The 23,876-nt window shown below is 39.8% G+C and overlaps 2 protein-coding genes across 8 annotated transcripts in view; one reads left to right on the top strand and one right to left on the bottom strand.

The window, feature by feature from the left end:
* Positions 1–1,374: 1,374 nt before the first annotated feature.
* Positions 1,375–18,323, bottom strand: LOC122547222 (spermatogenesis-associated protein 24-like). 4 transcript variants are annotated; one of them, XM_087989260.1, is made up of 7 exons: positions 14,851–15,933; positions 11,418–11,474; positions 10,860–10,925; positions 9,336–9,466; positions 7,071–7,141; positions 2,782–2,884; positions 1,375–2,687 (listed from the first exon to the last, which is right to left on the bottom strand). In XM_087989260.1, exons 1-7 carry the CDS (start codon positions 14,863–14,865, stop codon positions 2,576–2,578), a joined length of 555 nt encoding a protein of 184 aa, XP_087845386.1. In that variant the 5' UTR covers positions 14,866–15,933; the 3' UTR covers positions 1,375–2,575. The 4 variants fall into 4 exon arrangements, with proteins under 4 accessions (XP_087845386.1, XP_087845385.1, XP_087845387.1 ...); XM_087989259.1 differs by lacking the exons at positions 11,418–11,474; positions 14,851–15,933 and adding an exon at positions 18,216–18,323; XM_087989261.1 differs by lacking the exon at positions 11,418–11,474 and having other exon boundaries at positions 14,851–15,930.
* Positions 18,324–18,456: 133 nt separating this feature from the next.
* The window catches only part of mmadhcb (metabolism of cobalamin associated Db), a 35,417-nt gene continuing 29,997 nt past the window's right edge, over positions 18,457–23,876 (top strand). Inside the window, exons 1-2 of one of the 4 annotated variants that reach the window (XM_087989255.1) lie at positions 18,457–18,615; positions 23,136–23,174. In XM_087989255.1, the coding sequence (XP_087845381.1) occupies positions 18,583–18,615; positions 23,136–23,174 (72 nt within the window). In that variant the 5' untranslated portion in view covers positions 18,457–18,582. Of the gene's footprint in view, positions 18,616–18,716; positions 18,842–23,135; positions 23,175–23,876 lie in introns of those variants that run through there. The other 3 variants (XM_087989257.1, XM_087989258.1, XM_087989256.1) reach the window with 3 other exon arrangements.

Here is a 23,876-nt window from a genome sequence, read left to right as displayed (position 1 = left end):
TTTACTAATTTTGAATAATAACTGTTCTCACCATTCTGTCGCACTTAACCAATTCCACCATCTAATCCTGCCCATGCCATTCTATCCTTCCCATGTCACCCAAATTCTTTCCATCATGAAATCAATCTCTCCAGCCAGAGTAATGTTTTCTTTGTGGTCTCCATACTTTCCATTCTTTTCTTCTTCAAAACCACAAATTCATTGCCTGCTGTTACCAGCATTTCTTAGAAGTGACACACACATTACAATCCTCCATGCACCCCTTGTGCCTCTGCAAGCTCTAGGCACCGAACAACAAATAAATCCATGAATTTATTTTTAAAATCACAAATTAACCTGTTCAGGGTGGACAAAAAATGAGTATTAATAACGATGTCTAAGTAGCTCAAGATGCTAAGTAGCTCAAATCTGGAACTAATCTAGACCAATTCATTTGGTATGTCACCATCTACTGGGTAGTGTGTTGGAAATCAAACATCACTATTCCCGGTGTTGTCACAAAAGGTAAAGATTTTTTTAAAAGTACATAAAATTCTCTAATTTGCCCGATTTCCAGACCAGGTTGATAAAAAGCATGGAACAGGTTTTTGTACATAGCAAGAATTCCCATTTATTACAAATAATTACATTCTAGCTACAGTTAAGCAGTTATAAATCATTGGCATGTAACACTACAAATTAAAACTCTAATTCCCTTATTAACTCCCCCCTCACACATACAAACACTGACAAGCAAACAGACAGGAAAATAGATTATGGCAGAGGAAAGCTGACAGGCAGTTAGTAGTTCCTACTCATGGATTGCTAGAATGATCCTTATGATTCTCTTGCTGGTCAGAACATTGCTTTCCAGTCATCATTCTTTGTATGCTTCTACTGCATTGCAAGAGATATATGAAGTGGCTGATTCACTTATAAAAAGGTCTCTGAGTTATCAGTTAAAAGTCAACAACAACTTTCAACAACTGGCAAAGGAAAAATGAACTGGTTTTCTTTGAGTTTAAAATAGGTTTCAACAGCAGAGAACAGACAGCACTCCTGTGCTGATGAAGATCTTCATCTTATTCCCAGCCCCTAAGCTGTTCACTTACCTGAGAACCAGTCACAGGGGTGCTGACAGGCAAAAGGCTTTTATCATCATTAACTGAGTATTCAGCAATCAACTTCCTGATGCCACCATTCACATGTGCACACAATCCTTAAGTTTCAATTCATCTGCAGTCACTCCAACTTGTTCGAACTGCTGCTTTTATAATGCTTGCTCTAAGTGTCAGGTTACTTGCTTTTCAATGCAACAATCCTTTAAAACTGACTTTAAACAGTTCTTTCTCATTTAAGTCCACAACTTAAAAATGATGAAAATAAGACAGGGTCTTTACATAATTAAACATGTTTTATGATTATAAATTACATATAATATAATTATTAACAATTATAAACATAACAAAAAGTTACAATGCAGTTTTACAAATATCATATTATGACTGACAATTCACTTCTAACAATCTAAATACTCACTGAGGCAAGCTAAACAGATTAGCCTGTATTTCGAAGTTTAGCCGAATGAGAGGTGGTCTTATTCAAACATACAGAATTCTTACAGGACAGGTGTTGCCCGAGCTGGTGGGTCAAAACACAGGGTCGCAGTCTCTGAATAAGAGCATCTAGGATTATGATGAAATGAATTTTATTACTCAGAGGGTGGTGAACGCATGGAATTCTCTGTCCAAAGGCCTTTAGAGAATCAGTCATTGAGAATGGTCCAAGACTGACATTGATAGATTTTTATATATTGTAAGTATCAAGGGATATGTTGAGAATGCGGGAAAACAGTGTTAAAATAGACAATCATCCATGATCTCAATGAATGGCAGACTGGACTCAAAAAGCTGAACCGTCCACCCCTCTATTTATTGCTTATATTCTCACAGCTGTCAACAATATGACAGCTACAAGAGCTACTTTTTCTTTTACAAGCAAATAGGTATCATTTTAAAAAAATTAGCACCATTCAAAATAGTGAATATCACCAAAACTTTAGGCTGCTGCAACCAAATTAACACCCTATTTTTTTTTGATGCGTCAAAATACAAATCTGACTGTTGACTTTACCTATTTCAGTCATAACATAAATGTTGTTAGTGACAAATGGCACTCTTGGTAAACCTACTTTTAGAACTATAAGCCCAAAGAGTACTGATGAGGCTCTATCATTTCTGATCAAACAGAAAGCAAATACAATTAAAGGCAGAGCATAATAAGTTGTGGCACAGGAATTGAACATAGATTCCCAATGTGTACTCATTTCACTGTATTTCACTCAATTGTTTGCTAAGAAAAGAATTGTCTTGGGTCAGAAGGAACACAATCAAAAAAACTAGCACCGGAACAGGTTGCATGACAGCCAATTCATTTGATGGTCTTTTGGTTGTTGCTGTGCCCAATACACTGCTGATAGCTTGGGAGAGAAACCACGCGAACAGTTTCACCGTAATCAAAATGTAATCAGCTACCAAACAGGTATGCAATATTCGAATAAACATGCATGCTTATTTACAAATCTGTATGCAACTTGCTACTTAGGAGCATGATGAAACTTTCCAAATGTCTTCCTCTTTTTGTCTTTCAGTACTTGTGCTATATAAGCATCTTGCTGCTTCTGTATCTCAAAGTCAGTAACCTTTTGCCTGCATAGAACACAAATTTAGGTTTTTAAAAATATTAGGTATATTTTGATTGCAACACATCAAAGCCCTCCTTGAGGAAAGTTTACAGACTTACCTCAAAGTATCTTTCTGCTTTTCAAGAAGCTGATTAAGATTTTTAATCTGATCCTCTTTGATACTTAAAATGCCATCTTGTTTCTCCATCTGATTCTCAATCTCTGCCAAGAAAACAATTAGTTTTGAGAAATAATTAGTTTCTATTTAAATCTATTTTTTGAGATCTGTTGAAGTATTATTTTAGAAAATCGACCAGGCACATTCCAGGAAATATAAAACCTTTCCTTTCCAGAAACTGTATGTGGTAATCATTAGACAATGTAATTATGTATTTTTGCCTTTGTATCAATTTTGCATTTGTAATTTTTGGCAAATGTTCATTATTGGGTAAGTAGCATTCTTGAGACCTACATTCTTTACAATAGATGTCTACACACAGATTGCCTGAAAAGGGACAACAGGTTAAATAGGGCTGCAAAACATAAGTTTCAGAAATTATATATTACACAAATTAAAATCAGATTTTGGGAACTTCTGAATTAGTGCTGAGGAACAGCAAGATGATCGTCCCATGACCAACAGCCAAAGCATTGATGAACGGTTCTCAGAGATGGAATTGCAACATATGTTTCTTATCTTACTTTATGTTATAATACCCATGCAATGAGTAGAATTGCAGACCATTGTAATGACTGGGATCAGGAATTTCGGATACATATGAAGCAGAACAAGGAAAGTGATCTTTTGTTTCACTGCCCCCAAAGCAGATGTACACAGACACACATACATACAGAGGGACAGAGAGTGAGCCCAAGTGTAGGCTGGGGTGGGAAGGGACAGGAAAATTATTAATGTTAACAAATTAATTTTGTTTAAAACTTTACAGGTTTTCAGGAAGTAAATCATATACTCAAAGGTAACTATGGTTGATTCATCTTTAACAAGTCAAAAATTGCATCAGATCAAAGGAGTGCTTATAAAAACATCAGAAATTGTGGTAAACCTGAGAACTGGAAGTAATTTAGGACTGAACAAAGAACAAACAAGAAACTGAGAAGAAAAGGAAAATACGAATGTAAGCCGGCAAGCAACATAAATCCATACTATACAAACATCCAGCAATATGAGAAAGAAAATGATTAGCAAGGATAAATATGGGCCCATTTCTGGGGGAGAAAGGAGTATTTATAGTGAAGAAGGAGGAAAAGGTGGTGGAACTAAACTTTTGCTTTGCGTTCATCTTCATGGAGGAATGATGTGGAGGTGCCGGTGTTGGACTGGGTTGGACAAGATCAGAAGTTACATGACACCAGGTTATAGGCCAACAGGTTTAGGTGGAATCACAAGATTTCAGAGCATTGCTTTTTCATCACTTGAAATCAGGTTCTTGCTGACTGATGGATAGCAAATCTAATCTCATTATGTAAGAAAAGTGAATGTGGATAACTACAAATCTGTTAGTTTAATATCAATGATCAGGAGACTGTTAGAATCTAATAAAAAGGATGTAATAAATAAACACTTAGAGAAGAATTAAAAAATTGGGCAAAAACAATGTGGATTTTGTTATGATCCCAGCTAATAGCATTATTCATCTAATCTCAGAATGGAACTTGGCTTGATTAGTTCGTTAACATGATGGTTCGTAATTGAAACATACACAAGGCTGCACACTGTCTAACAACAGAAATTTATCACACAAAATAAAAAACAAACCAAGCTATCTAATTATATAAGTACAAAATATCTCAAACCACACAGCAAATAAAATTTGAAAGCATCTCCCCACTATCCATTATAAATGCCCAGTCCAGAGAAATTGCACAATTATTTGAACTCCTTAAGTTTCTTACAGTTTTTATTTTGCCACGAACTATGGGGACAATTCAATGAGTCCTTTCCAAGTTTGCCAACATTAACTTTTCAAAATCTAAAATCCTAAAATTTCTCAGTTCTAATAACTCTCAGTTTTCTAACCAAACTCTCCTGGTTTGGAGTCTTTGGCACTTTGGCAGAGGTGACTGGTTCCCAGAAATTCTAGAATAGAAACTAAACTTGCTTCTAGACTGAATTTTAAAGTAAATTAAAAACTTAATCCTAGATTCTTCTGAACTAAAAATAAAGCTAATGGCCTTAAATATTTAAGGCCGTTAAACATGTGGTACTAACATCTTTCCATTAACACTGCAAGCGCCTACAGTCACCTTTTTGATAAATGCTGAATTTAGGCCAATGTTCCTCAGCTTGCTTCCTAAAAAAAATCATTTTACAGAAATAACCAATACTACTTAGGGAGACAAAGATCTAGTGGTAGTATCGCTGGACCATTAGTCCAGAGACCCAGGTAATGTTCTGGAGACCTGGGTTTTAATCTTGCCATGGTAAAGATGGAATTTGAAGTCAATAATAATCAGGATATAAGAGTTTAACAACGAACATGAAGCCATTGCTAACTGCCAGGAAAATCCTATCTGGTTCACTAATGTCCTTTAGGGAAGGAAATCTGCCATCTTTACCTGGAATGGCCTACATGTCCTCCAGACCCACAGCAATGTGGTTGAGTCTTAACTGCCCTCTGGACAATTAGGAATGGGCAATAAATGCTGGTCGAGTCAGTGACACCCCATCCCATGAATTAATTTTTAAAAATTAAATCCTCCTATTTTGAAATCCAAATTCCAAAAACGTTGATAAATTATATACCTTTGTCACAACTGATAAAGAAAAATCACGATTGACAAATTTATTGGAATTTGAGCATGTCACTTGTAACATAGTCAAAGGATATCCTGTTTATGTGTTGTATTCAAATTTTCAGAAAGAGTTTGATCATTTCCATGCAAAAATTTAGTAAATAAAATTATAGAGCACATGGGATTGTGGGAAGATGCTAATGTGGGCCGAGAGCTAGTTAATAGACAGAAACCAGAGCAGGAATAACCAGATTAATCTCTGGATGACAGGCTGTTTATATTAGGGTACTACAGTCAGTGCGAGGTCCACAACTGTTCACAATCTAGATAAAGGATTTGTATCTAAGGACCACCTGTGCAAGTTTCCAAACAGATCAGGATGTTCTCACGTACAAATCATTAAAAAGGTGCAGCAAGAATTTAGAATAGCATAGGATGTTGGCATTCATATCAAGGGGATTTCAGGACACAAGCTATCTTGCTGCAGTTGTACAGAGCCTTGGTGAGACGTCACTTGCAATCATTTGTACTATTCCCTTATCTAAGATGAGACACACTTGCCATAGAAGAAGTACAGTGGAGGTTCAGGAAATTGATTCCTCAGATCATAGGTTTGTTTATGTGGAGAGACTGGGGAAACTGAGTCTACATTCTCTAAAGTTTTGAAGACTGAGGGGGATAGAACTGAAAACTAGAAAACTCTCAAAGGACTCTCTGCAGGTGGGAGGACAGATGAACTAACTACAACATCCTTGATGCAGCCAATAGCATCACCATTGAGGCCATGATCATATAAAACCAACTCTTCTGTGCCTGCCACTTGCTTAAAATGCCTAGTTCTAACTGCCAACATAAATCATTTTGGCCCAGTTCCAGGAAGACACTCAAATGGAGGAGGACAAAGGAAGTGTTTCAAAATCCCCTGAAGACGTCCTTCATGAAATGCAACATAAATATGAACTCGTGGGAGACCCTCATGGAGGAAACAGACATGGAGGAAACTCATGTATGAAGGGACACAATTCTTTTAGAACACCCATCGATAGGAGGTGATATGGCAAAGAAAGGAGCCAGAGAAAGGAATGCCAGCAATCTCAAGGCCAAGGACCAATTCTATCTTCCAAAAATACCTGCCAGATGTTCAATCAGAGATGCAGTTCAAGGATTAGGCTCATCAGCAACACAAGGGCCCACACAACCCATGACCAGTGACATAGAACTTTCTAGGTCGACAAACATTCTCATTAGCGAGTAATGCAATGACAACAGATGGGATGTTCAACCTGGCTGATGACTCGAAAACCAAGTATCAGATCTCAGGATAAGGTTTAGGCCAATTTAAACTGCTGTAAGGAGGAATTTTTAACTCAAAGCATGGTGAAACTTTGGAATTTTCTATCCTAAAGGCTGTGGAAGTGCAACCATTGAGCAGATTCAAGATGGAAATCAAAAGGTTTCTGGAGGCTAATGACATTAAGGGATATGGAGGTTAACATGGAACGTTGGCATTGATGACATGATCGGCTATGATCTAGAAAGAAAGGATAGGTTCATTGGGCGAAATGGCCAATTACTATTCCTATGTTCCTTGTTACAAATTCCACGTAAAATATACACACATATTTAGAATAATTAGAACAGCACTATCACTTACCATTGCACTTGCTTATTAACTTATCATTTTTTGTTGACTCTTTCAATGCTTTATTTTTAATGCTTTCCAATCTTTGCAAAGAATAAAAACAGACATCATGTTTAAATAAAAATAATCAATATCACAGTTTAGTTCACTGTAAACAAAGATTTTAACATCACCTTTCCAATAAATGGCCATAAAAACGAAGGAGAACTCTATGGTGAATTTGGGGTGATGTATGTTCCTATAATCCTCAAGAATTAGAGACAAACACTAATTTTTAACAAAACTCGCCTTTGTTAACCCTGGAATCAGGTCACATAGTGCTTTACATGCATCTATTATTCTGACAGCACACAGATATCCTACCTGCAAATCCAGCTATCAAACCTTGGTGTGAGACTTAAAACAGAATGCAAGGATGGTCCTATAGCTAACTGCATGTCTCCAACAAGATCCAGTTACAATATCCCATTCATATTCTAGATAAAGAGTTTTGGTAATATTGATAGGCCAATACAATCCCTAAAATCATACAGAAGGGATCCTTTAGCCTACCAAGACAGGACGATCAAAAATATACAATTACCCAAACTAGTCTCATTTTCCCACATTAGACTCATTGCTTTCAATGATATTTCAAGCACTCATCCAAGTACTTTTTAAAGAGTGCGAACTGCAACCCCACCTCCACCATCTAGGTGAATAAGGTTTTTCTCCATTCCCCTCTAACATTCTTGCCTTTTACTTTGACATTATGCCTCTTTGTTGTTGATGCATTCTAACCAAGATGATGGGAAGAACTCCTTCACTTTTATTCAAATTAATGCCATGTAATTTTTTTCTTTACTCATAGGATGTGCATGTCACTAGCTAGGTCAGCATTTGCTGTCCATCCCTATTTGAACGGCAGAAAGCTGTGATAAGCACCTTTTTGAAACTTTTTCCTGTTGAAGTCTCTATAATGAGACTTGAACTCACATCCATTGACTCAGAGGTAAATTTTCTCCTGTCTACCTTAGTTTAAGAACTGAATGAAAATCATTTCTTAAGTAACTTAAAATATATTTTGCACGTCTGTGAAAGGCCATTGGGGGGATTCTTTTTCACTCGAACACCTGTTTTGAAGATGTATCAATTGGGAGAAATGGATGAAAATCAGCCAGGAATGAATATGGGAGGTTTGATGCCAACTCTGTCATATTTAGTCGGATGTGTTCAAATAAAAAAAAGGGTGCAGTATCGCACTTTGAATCAGTTAGAGAGTCATAATGGTCCAGAGATTTAGTTAATAATAACATTGATGCCTTCTCCAGCAATTAAGCATGTTGCAATTGCTGCAGCAGCACTTTCCACCACTTATCACATTAGGGCTAACTAGCACTGCCAGAACTTTGCTTTGTCCTCCACCCAAAAACATTTCAATTCAGTAAAACCACTTGGGTAGCAGTTAGTAAAGATAGCTCCCCATATTAACTGCATCTTAGAAGGAATTATGACTAAGAAGGAAAACTTAATGTCGTCTTTAAATCCTTTGAAATTTTACCTCACATACTACTCAAGATAGTCATTAACGTAATGACGACAAACATATCTCCTAACAATTTTCATTAATCCTACTTCACAAATCACACACTATGGTAGCTTAATACATTCCCCACAGTCCTTCTGCTCCCTCAACTGTTTTTGCAATTCCATCCACAACATTTTAAATTATACTTTAGTTGTAGTTTACTTTATTCTTTCTTAGTCTAATCCTGAGTTTTTGCAGACAAAGCATTTATGCAGGCAACAATCTCAATAATCCAATTTATAGCATTGTATGACAAGCAAAATTTCAATAGAGCGAGCTGCGCTGTGGAGGCTGCACTATAGCTTTCAAAATTAAAACTAAGAATGCTAGCAGCAGACAAAAATAACCTGTGCAAAAGACCTGAGCATGAAGGTCATATTTAAAACTGGTTGCACCACATCTTCAGGTCTATCATAGCAGTTGCGTACTTAAGATAAAACAGGATTGAAATACACAAGGGTTTAGTAAGGCTCTACCTACAATATGAACATTAAGCCATTTTTATAATCAGTTTTAAACTTTTCAAAGCAGTAAAATTAGGTCAAAAAATTGTCACAACATATTAAGGTAGCATAAAAGTTTAAAGAACAAACCTACATTTATATAATTCCTTCCAGTTCCTCAGGATATTCCCAAGCAGTTTAGAGCTAATTAATTACTTCATGAAATACAGTCACTGAGATTATGTAAATAAATGAAGCAAAACTTACGCATTTTCAAAGGCCTTCTTTTCCCGATCTAGCTGTTTCATTAAAATCTCTATTTCACCAAGAGCAAACTGCAGTTTTTCAGATTCCTTGGAAAGTAATGCTTTAGTTTTAGCATGCTCAAGTTTTTCATCCTATAAAGAAGTATGACAGAGTTAACAGAATTACTCAGTTGCAGCAGTCTCAAATCTGAATAGAACAACTTCAGCACTTTGAAATATGATGCAGATACTTCAATCGCAGGTGGTCCTCTACCATAGGAGGAAACATGCAAACTTTGCTCAGGTTGAATGAAGGTGACAGTTAGTTTGTCTGAATAATTACAGCAGGGACACTGCAAGAATATCAATTATACGCAACAGGACACCGTTAAGATAGCAGAATGGGCAGATAACTGGCAGATGGAATTTTATAAAGTAAAGTGTGAGAAGATGTACTTTCGCAAAAAGAATAGGGAGAGCTCTTGATAGGAAATAGAGTGGCAAAATTGCAAAGAGTGAGCAAGGGTAGAGGCATCTGGGGTTCATGTTCATAGATCAGTACATACTTAGAATAATGAGCAAAGCATATGAGACTTTGGACCTTACAATGATAGAATGCAAAAGCAGGAAAATAATTTTGTTTTATTTATATTTATGAAGCTCTGATTAGGGTATAACAAAAGTATTTTGTCCATCTGGGCACCACACTTTAAGAAGATATGAAGGACCCACTGAAAGGATGCACTGAATTTACCATAATAGTTCATTGGTTGAAGGATCTTAGCTACCAGGTTAAATGAGAGAATTGGTGACGTTCTCAAAAGTCTTACAATTATGAGGTTTATAAGATAGTTTCAGGACTGCCTTTAACTTAGGATAAAATGATGCGAGTCAGATGACCTGTACTGAAGATTACTCGACAGGAAGCCTGAAGCTGTTAAAAGATTAAAGGAAGACCTGATTGTTCTAGGAAGGTGATGAAAGACATTCATACTGTCAAAGATAGCTGTAATACTGGTGGACAGACTGGCAACCTCCAAGTCTCAAGGAAGTATTAAGAGTATCAGGCTGTAAAAGGATATCTGTTGAACCATCCCTTTGTTTGCAGGATAGGTTAGAGTTAAAGTTTAAAGAATAGCTAGTCGTCATTTCTACTTGAATACGAAATTCAAGGACTTCACAATACTATAGAGAAAGATGAAGAGGAAATTGGGTGAGGCATTCCTAAAATGTCACATAGATGAGTCTGCTAGGATCTGGGAATAGATTGGATACTGATTAGCCATGTGGTTTATCTCACAGGAATCTGGGTAGGAGCTTGTACCCAAATTAGAAAGGAGAAATTGGTGAAGATTTAAAACAAGCCTGGAAGATTTGCCTAAATATAGTGAATTAAGTCATTTTTGTAAAAATCAGAGTCTGATCGATTATATACAAAGGTGTTATAAATATACGCAGTATTGTAGAAAATGATTAAATACTGAAAATTGAAAATATACAGATATCTTTTGTTAACAATTACCTCGATAAGCTTCAAAGTTCTCACCTCCAACTCTTTCACCACAGCTTCAAGCTCCTCTCTGTATGCTGTCTTCTCTTCTCGCTGTTTTACCTAAATGTGGAATGCATCATATTGTGTTAAACAGTTTTGTTTCAAATATGTAAAGAATTCTTGATCCTATCATTGGGCTGCTAAGTTAGATTAGATTAGATTAGATTAGATTACTTAGATTAGATTAGATTACTTACAGTGTGGAAACAGGCCCTTCGGCCCAACAAGTCCACACCGACCCGCCGAAGCGCAACCCACCCATACCCCTTTAACCTAACACTATGGTGTAATTTAGCATGGCCAATTCACCTGACCCGCACATCTTTGGACTGTGGGAGGAAACCGGAGCACCCGGAGGAAACCCACACAGACACGGGGAGAATGTGCAAACTCCACACAGTCAGTCGCCTGAGTCGGGAATTGAACCCAGGTCTCTGGCGCTGTGAGGCAGCAGTGCTAACCACTGTGCCACCGTGAAATTGAACTACAATACAGAGAATTCATTAACAATAAATATGACTGTACAGTAACAAGAAAAATTTGACATTATACCTTCTCCAAGAGTTTGACGCAGAATATAGAGTAGTTGAATGCTGTTAAAACTGCAACCTAACTAAACAAAACAGTAATAAAGCATCACATTACAGCAGATTATCAACTGTAGTTAAATAAGATAAGCTGGCAAAATATTTAACAATAAGTTGTTAAATATTACAAATCAAAATTAATGCTTTATCCAAGCTTCTGTTATTGCTCTGTCTCTCTGTGGCAGAGATATTGTAAGGTACACCAAAGGTGTGGTGGTGACCTTAGAGTTCACTCAAGAGTCCAAATTACTGGAGCAATGTCCACTTTTGTATTCATGACACAGTCTGGAGCTATGGGTACCAACAATAGATGTGCCAATATTCTTTCCATCGCTTGTCTGACCAGGAATCTCTCCTGATTTTGCCAGCAGTCATTACTGTATGTTGGCAGAATTTGTAGGTTAACACTGATCCTGTTTGGCTGCATTATTAACACACCTTCCTTAGTCATAGTAGGACTTGAACTCAAATATTCATAGGATTTATGAGTATCTGGAAAGACACTGCTTGATTCGGGACAGCCAGCACGGATTTGAGGGGGTAGGTCTTGCCTTACAAGTCTTATTGAATTCTTTGAGGAGGTGACCAAGCATGTGGATGAGGGTAGAGCAGTGGATGTAGTGTACATGGATTCTAGTAAGGCATTTGATAAGGTTCCCCATGGTAGGCTTATGCGGAAAGTCAGGAGGCATGGGATAGTGGGAAGTTTGGCCAGTTGGATAGAGAACTGGCTAACCGGTCGAAGTCAGAGAGTGGTGGTAGATGATAAATATTCAGCCTGGAGCCTAGTTACAAGTGGAGTTCCACAGGGATCAGTTCTGGGTCTTCTGCTGTTTGTAATTTTTATTAATGACTTGGAAGAGGGAGTCGAAGGGTGGGTCAGTAAATTTGCAGACGATATGAAGATTGGTGGAGATGTGGATAGTGAGGAGGGCTGTTGTCGGCTGCAAAGGGACATAGATATGATGCAGAGCTGGGCTGAGGAGTGGCAGATGGAGTTCAACCCTGTCAAGTGTGAGGTTGTCCATTTTGGAAGGACAAATAAGAATGCGGAATACAGGGTTAACGGTAGGGTTCTTAGTAAGGTGGAGGAGCAGAGGGATCTTGGGGTCTCTGTTCAGAGATCTTTGAAAGTTGCCACTCAGGTGGATAGAGCTTGTAAGAAGGCCTATGGTGTATTAGCGTTCATTAGCAGAGGGATTGAATTCAAGAGTCGTGAGGTGATGTTGCAGCTGTACAGGACAAGGGGTGACTTGATAGAGGTTTATAAGATGATCAGGAGAATAGATACAGTAGGCAGTCAGAGACTTTTTCCCCCGGGTACAACAGAGTGTTACAAGGGGACATAAATTTAAGTTGAAGGGTGGAAGGTATGCGGGTATGTCAGGGGCAGGTTCTTTACCCAGAGAGTGGTGGGGGCATGTTATGCACTGCCTGTGGGAGTGGCAGAGTCAGAATCAGAATCATTGGTGACCTTTAAGCGGCAATTGGATAGGTACATGGATAGATGCTTAAGCTAGGACAAATGCTCGGCATAACATCGTGGGCCTAAGGGCCTGTTCTGTGCTGTATTGTTCTATGTTCTATATTCTGGTTCAGAGGCAGGGTTGCAATCCACTGTGCCACAAGATGTTCTATCGAAAAGTACATACAAAAGTATTTGCTGTCATAACTATCTTGTTAGAAACACCATCCAACCAGTTAGATACATGAAAAAACTGCATACTTGAGACACAAAGAAAAATATACACACATAGGATTATCAAGTGCAAGGATTGGAAAATATCAGATAATTTCCACAGTCAAAAAAAAAAGTATGCACAAACAGAAAGATGCACATATATAGAGAAAAACATGTCACTAACTTATTTAGTTCCATCTTCATGGCGTAAATTTAGCTGAGCTACAACTATATTTAGGTTTTAGCCCAGGACTTTGTTTCCTCATACTCTAAATAAACATCTAACAAAGAGCAAGAAAACCACTACTATGGCACAGGCTCAGAGTTGAGGTAAAGATTCAGCAGGTTTATTGCCACTCAAACCACATTCTATTAATCTTCCATGATAAACCTTTAATTTACATATTTCAAATATAAAATGACCACCAGTGCTGGCAAACAAGGACAGTATAATTACAGCATGATAAGTTTAAATAGGAAGATTCTGATTGAGAAAGGAAATTTACAACAGTTTAAAGGTATGGATAGAAAGCGTAACCTTAAAATAGTTGCACTGTAGATGTGAATTTGCATATTGTTGGAATACAAACATGGTGCTGAAGCTTTTCATTTTGTGATCATAGGGACAAAATTGTAATACTAAATTTCAAAGGGGAAGATAATGTGTATTACATACGAAGACAGTACTAATATGTTGGCAAGTGGATTCTGATTGAACAATGATTTGGAGATGCCGGTGTTGGACTGGGGCGTACAAAGTTAAAAGTCACACAACACCAGGTTATGGTCCAACAGGTTTAAGAAGGAGCAGCGCTCAGAAAGCTAGTGTTTCCAATTAAATCTGTTGGACTATAACCTGGTGTTGTGTGATTTTTAACCTGATGAACAATATCTTGTTCATCGAGAAAGCATCAAAGAATAGTTAACCCCAAACTTTGATTTAGTTGAAAAAGACTTGTTTTGGCCAACATAGCCCTGTATGTGAATACATGTATATATAGGAAGGACCTCTGGTGAATTCCTGCAGTGCATCTTGCAGATAGTACACACTGCTGCTACTGAGCATTGGTGGTGAAAGGAATGCATGCTTGTGGACATGGTGCCAATCAAGTGGGCTGCTTAATCATGGATTGTGTCAAGTTTCTTGGCTGCTGTTGGAGCTGCACTTATCCAGGCAAGTGAGGTGTGGTTTCATCACACTCTTGACTTCCACCTTGCAGATGATTGGGGAGTGAAGAGGTGAGTTACTTGCCGCAGTATTCCTAACCCCGACCTGATTTTGTAGTCACCATGTTTATGTGATGAATCCAGTAGAGCTTCTGGTTAATGGTAACCCCAGGTGGTTAGTGATCATGGGGGATTCACTGATGGTAACATCATGAATGGAAAGGGGTTATGGTTAGATTGTTTCTTATTGGAGGTTGTCATTGCCTGGCATTTATGTGGTATGAATGTTACTTGCCACTTCTCAGCCCAAGCCTGGATATTGTCCAGATCTTGCTGCATTCGAACATAGATTGCTGCAGTATGAGGAGCCATGATTGATGCCGAACATGGCACAGTCATCAGCGAACATGCCCATTTCTGACCTTATGATGGAGGGAAAGTCATTGATGAAGGAGCTGAAGATGATTGGGCCTAGGACACTGGAATTCCTGCAAGATGTCCTGGAGCTGAGATCACTAAGCTCCAAGAACCACAACCATTTTCTACATACCAGATATGACTCCATTATACCCGCTGAATCCAATTTTGCTCGGGCTCCTAGATGCCACACTCAGTCGAATGTAGCCATGATATCAAGGGCTGTCACTATCACCTCACTTCAGTTCTGTCCATGTTTGAACTAACATTGCAATAAGGGCAGGAGCTGAGTGGTCCTGACAGAACTCAAACTGGGTATCACTGGTTGTTGCTGAGCAGGCGCTGCTTGATAGCACCATTGATGACACTTTCCAATGATTGAGAGTAGACTGATGAGGCAGCAATTGGCCAAGTTGAATTTGACCTGCCTTTTGTGCATTGGGCAATTTTCTACAGTCAGGTAGATGCCAGTTTTTTTAATTGATTTCAGTTATTATTGTTACATGAACCTAGGTACAATGAAAAGTTTTGTTTTGCATGCAGTAGAAGCAGATCATAGATTGGCTGAGGGAGTGTCAAGTTCTGGAGTACTTCTTCAGCACCATTGCAGGAATGTTGTCAGGTCACATAACCTTTCCAGTGTCTAGTGCCTCCAACCGTTTTTGATATTATGTGTACTGAATCAAATTGGCTGAAATATGGTATCTGTAATAGTTGGGACTACTGGAGGAGGCTGAGATGGATCATACATTTGGTACTTCTGGCTGAAGATTGCTGCAAATTCTTCAACCTTATGTTTTGTACTGAACTGTTGAGCTTTTCCATTATTGAGGATGGGGATATTTATGGAACCTCCTCTTCCAGTGAGTTAATTGTTCACCACCATTCACGACTGGATGTGGCAGGACTGCAGAGCTTAGATCTGATTTGTTGATTGTGGGAATCACTCAGCTCTAACGTTTGCTGTTTATGCTGTCTGATGTGCAGGTAGTCCTGTTTGGTAACATCACCAAGTTGATACCTCATTTTTAGGTATGCTCGATGCTGCTCTTGTCCTAGTCTCTCCTGCCAATGGAACCATCTTCCCAACATCCACTCTGTCAAGGCTGTTCAATATTCTGAAAGTTTCAATCAGATCCACCCTCATCCTTCTAAACTCCATTGAGTATAGACCAAGTTACATTCTCCCCATGTCTGCGTGGGTTTCCTCCGGGTGCTCCCGTTTCCTCCCACAATCCAAAGATGTGCAGGTTCGGTGAATTGACCATGCTAAATTGCCCGTAGTGTTAGGTGTAGGGGAATGGGTCTGGGTGGGTGGGTCTTTGGAGGGTCGGTGTGGACTTGTTGGGCCGAAGGGCCTGTTTCCACATTGTAGGGAATCTAATCTAATCTAGAGTCTACAAACATTCTCCATACGTTAAGCATCTCATTCCTGGATCATTCTTGTGAACCTCCTCTGGACCTGCTCCAGTATGGATACATCCTTCTTGAGGTATGGGGCCCAAAATTACTCACAATACTCGAAATGTGATCTCACCAGAGCTTTGTAAAGCCTCAGAAGTACATCTCTGCTTTTATATTTCAGTCCTCTCGAGATGAATGACAACATTATATTTGCCTTCCTAACTACCGACTCAACCTCCAAGTTTCCCTTAAGAAAAATCTGGACTAGGCCTCCCAAGTCTCTTTGCACTTCAGATTTCTGAATTTTCTCTCCACTGCTAAAATAGTCCATGCCTCTATTCTTCCAACCAAAGCGCATGACCTCACACTTCCCACATTGTGTTTCATGTACCACTACTTTGCCCATTTCCCTAACCAGTCCAAATCTTTTTGCAGTCTCCTTGCTTCTTCAATAGTACATGCCCCTCCACTTACCTTTGTACTATCTGCAAACTTAGCCAGAATGCCTTCAGTTCCTTCATTCAGACCATTAATGTATGAAGTGAAAAGTTGCGGTCCCAACACGTACCCTTGTGTAACAACCACCTGATGAAGGAGCGTCGCTCCGAAAGCTAGTGTGCTTCCAATTAAACCTGTTGGACTATAACCTGGTGTTGTGTAATTTTTAACTTTGTGTAACACCAGTAGTCAAAGCTTTCCATCCTGAGAGGGGCCCTTTTATCCCCACTTTCCACTTTCTGCCAAACAGCCAGGCTTGTATCCATGCTAGAATATGGCCTATAACACCATGGACTCTTATCCTACCCAGCAGCCTCCTGTGTGGCACCTCATCAAAAGTCTTCCAGAAGTCCAGGTAGATAGCATCCATTGGCTCTCCTTGGTCTAACCTGATCATTACCTTCTCAAAGAATTCTAACAGATTTGTCAGGCATGAGCTCCCCTCGATGAAATTATGTTGACTTTGCCTTATTTTACCATGCACTCCCAAGCATTCAGAAATCTCATCCTTCACAATGGACTCCAAAACCTAACCATCAACTGGGAGAAAGTGAGCACTGCAGATGCTGGGGATCAGAGCTTAAAAACGTGTTGCTGGAAAAGCGCAGCAGGTCAGGCAGCATCAAAGGAACAGGAGAATCGACGTTTCGGGCATAATCCCTTCTTCAGGACTTATCAACTGGGGTCAGGCTAATCGACCTGTCATAATCTCTCTTTTTTTATGTGGAGGGGGCGAGGGGAAGTTACATTAGTCATGGACAATAAATGCTGTCCTAGCTAGAGAGACCTACGGCCAACCAGCGAGCTAAAAAAGGAAATCAAGGTTTATACAGGAAAGCGAAGTTGAGGATGATTAGACCAATCACAATTTAATTAAACAACAGAGCAGACTGGATGGGCTGAATGGCCTATGTCTGCTCCTAGGTCTTATAGGTAAAAACAATGACTGGAAACCAGATTCTGGATTAGTGGTGCTGGAAGAGCACAGCAGTTCAGGCAGCATCCAAGGAGCTTCGAAATCAACGTTTCGGGCAAAAGCCCTTTATCAGGTGGAAAAGGAGATAGGCAGGTAGGACAAGTTGTCTGGACCTTCATCCCCCTCCCCCACTGTACTCTATGCTACTTTCTCCCCACCCCCACCCTCCTCTAGCTTATCTCTCCACGCTCCAGGCTCACTGCCTTTATTCAAAGCTCCTTGTCGATTTCAAAGCTCCTGAACTGCTGTGCTCTTCCAGCACCACTAATCCAGATCCTAGGTCTTTTTTTAGATTAGATTACTTACAGTGTGGAAACAGGCCCTTCGGCCCAACAAGTCCACACCGACCCGCCGAAGCACAACCCACCCATACCCCTATTTCACCTGACCTGCACATCTTTGTGACTGTGGGAGGAAACTGGAGCTCCCGGAGGAAACCCACACAGACACGGGGAGAATGTGCAAACGCCTGAGTTGGGAATTGAACCCGGGTCTCTAGCGCTGTGAGGCAGCAGTGCTAACCACTGTGCCAACGTGCCGCCTGGCACCAGCTCTTGGGAATCACAAAGGTTTCAAGTCGCCTGTGACTTCCACAAACCGAACAGACGGCCACTGCTCACCAGCTCCTCGAAGGCACATATCTTGCGTTGCTGCTCGATGATAACATCCCGCAGCTGCTGATAAACAACACAGTATGTCTCCCCCTCCGCCATGTTTTCTGTATGGGGGGGGGGATCGACCAATCACGAAGCTGCTTCAACCGCGGTGTCCGCAGAAATAGCCAATTGCCGCGAAGCTCAGGAAGAGCTAGTCTGATAACGAGTTTCAACAGTTTGGCGGGGATGGTGTGAGAAGTTCATGTTCGCTTTGTACCTGGCGCCAGAGTCCTTTTTACGGACTTTGGATTCGGAGGGAGGGAAGTGAATAGAGTTTGTCATATTTTGTTTAAGAAATAGAAATGCGTGAGAGAACCGTCGTGATATCAAGATGAGCTGTGGGAGTAAGGTCCGGGAGGCTCAGGTAGGCCCCGTTGTTATGGAGTGCCATGGTTACAGGTGACGGGGTGGTGACGTCACGCGCACGCGCACGCGCACGCGGACTTTAGCCCGTTGGCCAGAGACGGAAGGAGACCCTCCGAGGAGGAGGTGATACAGTGTTCCTGTGAGTTTGAGCTAGAGGAGGCAGCATTGTCTCCCGACCCAGCCCCGCATCGTGAGCTTCACCGTCGGACAATAAAGCTGTAAATGTGAGTGGATCCCGGTAGCTGCTGAGTAGATAGGCCTGAGCCAGTTTGGATCTGTAGGTCTCTCTCACTGTGACCTCTCATGTTGATCTGGTGGTGGAGCATGGGTTAGCTCAGTTGGCTGGATCTCTGGTTTACAGAGCGGTCAACAGTGTGGGTTTAATTCCCATCACTGGTTTGAGGTTACCGTGAAGGACTCTCCTTCTCAATCCCTTCCCTCACCAGGTAGATCTGGTGGCCCTCAGGTTAAATCACCACCAGTCATAGAGATGTACAGCATGGAAACAGACCCTTCGGTCCATGCCGCCCAGGTATCCCAGCCCAATCTAGTCCCACCTGCCAGCACCCGGCCCATATCCCTCCAAACCCTTCCTATTCATATACCAATCCAAATGCCTCTTTAAATGTTGCAATTGTACCAGCCTCCACCACATCCTCTGGCAGCTCATTCCATACACGTACCACCGTCTGTGTGAAAAAGTTGCCCCTTAGGTCTCTTTTATATCTTTCCCCTCTCACCCTAAACCTATGCCCTCTAGTTCTGGACTCCCTGAACCCAGGGAAAAGATTTTGTCTATTTATCCTATCTATGCCCCTCATAATTTTGTAAACCTCTATAAGGTCACCCCTCAGCCTCCAACGCTCCAGGGAAAACAGACCCAGCATGTTCAGCCTCCCCTTGTAGCTCAGATCTTCCAACCCTGGCAACATCCTTGTAAATCTTTCCAGTCGTTTCTTTCTCTCTCACACACACATGAGAGAGCAGCCCTTATGGTCTGGTAAGAGTATGGTGACGCAACAACAACTGCAGTTTGAACATTCAAATGGTCAGTGCTCCAACCAGCTTCTTTCTTGAAGAGCAGTATGGGCAAGATGGGCTGAATGGCCATTCGATAGACCCCTGGGCTCTGTGCCTCCCATTCACCCCCCCCCCCTCCCCAGCCAATCAGTTCCCCAGATACTATGTCTCTCTCCCTTGTGATGGCCCTTTGTTTTGACTCAGCAGCTATGCTGATTTTTCATTGCGGTTTATGACAGGGGTTTGGATCGATGCAGGAGTGATACCAGACTATAATTCTCAGGAAGTTGATTAAATTGCCTGGTTTCAGTTTGACAATGGCATTCATGGTCCAAATATTTTTTAAGATGCATCCAGATTCCATGGTACTGATGTACTAGTTTTGCAAGCTGAGGAGATGCACTTTCTTCATTGAGACTAATCTCTATTTTTTTAATTAATTGTAATTGTAGTGGCTTCTTTGTAGAGGGATTGTTCTTTGCAAACAATAGATCTTTCACTTGGTGTTATTGTTGAATGATCATAGCTGTCTTACTGTTCTGCTGGAGCAGAATCTGTGACTTCTTTGTCCATTCTTCCTACCAACTTTGGAGATGCTTCTTGGGCAACCAAGTTAAAGAAGCCAACAGACCAATGACCACATTGATTCTATAACTTTGGTTGCATTCTACCATGGGATTTATTTCAGCAGAATCATTAGGGTGTTAAAGCCATTTTTTTTGTGTTTTGGGTGATGTTGACTGTTGGAAAAGATTGAAAGTATTTTCTAGTCTGTTTGGAACAGGTTAATATTTCAAACTATGGAAATGATAGTAAATTTTGCATTGTAATCACTTTATCAATGAACTGATTGGAAAGTTGTTTGTTATGTGGGTTGAAGAATAGCTTTCTGCTGTCATGCAGTTTGTGAGATTAGCCCTATTGGCTTCAGCTGGTCTGTTCATCATTACAGACATATATTTCTTTGAGTATGACAATATCAGTATTATGTTGTGTGAACATTTTGAGATATTTGCAATCATGTTGGATGATTCTTGTTCCAGACCTGTTGGACATGTTGATAAGCCAGAAGTATGAGGTAATGGAAGTTTGAGTTGCTGATCGGAAGACCAGGATCATTGTTCAATCACCAGTTTGATGGCAATTGTTATTTCTAACTTAATAGTGGACGACGTGAAGGCTACCATTTTCCAATTGTCAGTAGTATGTAGAATTTAGGGAGGGATATCCACTAAAGCTGGACATATGGTTTCACTTTTTTGAATTCCAGTCCCCAAGGTGATTGCTCCCTCTCACCATCTCCACACTCCTGTGGAACACTCACCCTGAATATTTGATTAAATTAGCCATGCCCTGAATTATTGATCAGCTAGCTGTGTTTTTAGCAGCTGCTTTGGCAGCTAGAGGATGAAGCCAGATTTTTTTTAAAAGTGGAAAAATGTAGTGCGTTTAGGATCAGGTCTACAACTGAAGAGTATTATCATGTTAGTGTTGCACTGAATCTAAAATAATGAGAAACTGAGGCAAAGTACTGCCCTCTTCTGTAAGCAGCACTGATACATACTTGGAATGTTGGCTTCAAAATCTCCAAGTTTTAGTTGAAAAGTGACTTGTGATTTTGTGAAGTGACTTTCGAAAACCAAATCGGTATAAAAACACCTTTTTTTTTTGTATTTTAAATGCTGAGCAGGTTTGCTAACTTGAGCCACTCAATCAAGGCATTTGCTTTCCAAATGTCATCTGTGATATTATTTAAGGCTATATTGTTTCTGGTCGTCAAAGGAGTGATGTGACAGTACTTTTGTTACCTTCAGAAGGTGGAAGGGGATGGTATCTTTTCAATAGTTGAGGAAATGATTATCAGATTTAGAATTTTTCTATCAGAAATGAGTTATCATTCTTTTCCCTTCGCTCTCTCCCAAGATATTTTTATGTTTTGTAATTATTTAATTTCTAGCATAAGGTATTGATGGGATGGATAAAAACCAAACTTGAATTGTTTGGGAGATTCCAACAAACTTGACTAATAGAAGTTTCTGCAATTCTTTTACACTTCAATATGTATCACTATATTTTGTCAAACTGAATTGGTTTTTTTTTTCAAACTGGTATTCTTCTTTTAAAAAATGTTGCTGAACTTCATGGGGATCAGTTAGCTCAGCTGGCTTGATTGTTGGCTTACAATATAGAGTGCCACCAACAGAAGTTCAATTACTGCACAGGCTGAGGTCACTATCAAGTTCCATCATTTTCAACTTTTCCCGTCATTTGAGGTGTGATAACTTTCAGGTTAAACTCCCCACCAGTTGTCTCTCTAATGGGCAAGCGACCCTGTCGTCGTTTGTCTGTATAATGTGAAAGGGTATGCTTTGCCTGAACCTAATATTTGAATACTCCCTGCTCTCTTTCATATAAATACTGTCTTGTGGAAGTATTTCGCTTACAAATGACAGTTTTCCTCATTAGACTAGAAAGAATCTTCCCCAGAAGGTAAAAATAAATTGTCATTGTAGATTGCCTTCACAGATATTCATTGAGTTGTTTTTTCAATTGATCCTTGCTTTCTACAGTGCAAATGGAGCTGTTGTCACTAATCTCTACACTGTTTACATAGCGCTGAAAGTAAAAAGGCACGTTAGTTAATATTTAACTCTTCATCTGAAGAAGTAGCAGTAAATCTTTGTTTTTGTATTTTGAGATGTGCAGAAAGTTACTGCTACTTCTCTCCATTAGGTCAATTTATTCCAGTTTTTCCATGGAATTAATTTTGTCAGATTATGTTAGAACAGATTGTGTGTTTATCCAGATTTAACCTCTTGAAGCATAAGTTTGATATAGCTACCAGATTAATTAGCCTGCCTTTATGGCAACACACATCATAGTTTTAGCGAGTAAGTCTAGTTACTGCATCTTAAAAATTATCCCATACTATATCTTGGGTGCGACTTGATACAGTTTGACGTATCAAAGTAAGTGGGTGGCACAGTAGCTCAGTGGTTAGCACTGCAGCCTCACAGCACCAGGATCCCAGGTTTGACTCCAACCTCTGGTGACCCTCTGTCTGTGTGGTGTTTGCACATTCTCCCCGTGTCTGTGTGGGTTTCCTCCGGGTGCTCCGGTTTCCTCCCACAGTCCGAAAATGTGCAGGTCAGGTGAATTGGCCATGCTAAATTGCTTGTAGTGTTAGGTGCATTAGTCAGAGGGAAATGGGTCTGGGTGGGCTACTCTTCGGAGGGTTAGTGTGGACTTGTTGGGCAGAAGGGCCTGTTTCCACACTGTAGAGAATCTAATCTAATATGGTGACATATATACTGAAAGCTTTTAGGTTTGTAGTTGATCATTTTTTAGGGGTGAGGTTAAAGGTGAAACAGAGAAAATTTGAATGGCTGAATTAAAGTAATGGTGCTTTTAGCTGCTTTGATCCATATTGTCAAAGCTAATTGTGGAATATTTTAATATAATTGAATTCCTGGTAATCATTTGTTTTCTGTTCTGCAGGACAGGTGCTGGGTGCAGAAGCCAAGCAAAATGGCTAAGGTACGGTTTGGATTATTTTTATCTTATTCTTCTTTCATGAACAGCAAAACTGTGAATAGATACTAAAGTTAATCTGCTAGAGGAAAGGAACTTTTCATTGGAGGCAAAAGTATGTCTATATTAATCTTGTGTGCATTTCTTCAGTGGGTGTTAGAGCTGGAGAATGGCATCAGAGAATGCTCATTACGTCAATAAAGCCTTAACTGCATCCATGCTGTCATGGGGCTTCTACAAAATTGCTCATAAATGCTGAACTGGAAGAAGTTTGTGTTGTAGATCCTTGCCTACTAGGCACTTGAGATTGACTGAGTGTTATATGTTGGATTTTTAAAGTCACCAGAAGACTGGAGACTACATCCCAGTGATTGAAGACAGTGTGCAATTTACTTAGTCACTTATTTCACCATTTGTAAGCATTTCTTAAAGACTTTTTAAGCTTTGTTTCTTATCTTTTATCTCACTTTCCTTGGTCCCTAATTTTGTTTTCCTGTTGTATGTTTTCTTTCTTCTTTAGCTTATTGACACTTTTTTATTTGGCACTGCATGACATTTTTCTCCCATGCTTGGTCCCTATTTAATAAACTTGGTGACTGTGTTAGTGCCTCTTTTTGTCTTTTATTTTTCCTTCCTTTTCTTATTTCCCTTTTTCCTTGAAAGAGCAGTCTGAAACACACTGCACTGGAAGCATATCATTGACTTGCT

Source organism: Chiloscyllium plagiosum, unplaced genomic scaffold (genome assembly GCF_037043375.1).
Source record: "Chiloscyllium plagiosum isolate Xiang-an unplaced genomic scaffold, Cpla_swu_hap1 HiC_scaffold_7, whole genome shotgun sequence".
Classification (NCBI taxonomy): domain Eukaryota; kingdom Metazoa; phylum Chordata; class Chondrichthyes; order Orectolobiformes; family Hemiscylliidae; genus Chiloscyllium; species Chiloscyllium plagiosum.
This window is presented reverse-complemented; position numbering and strand designations above follow the sequence as displayed.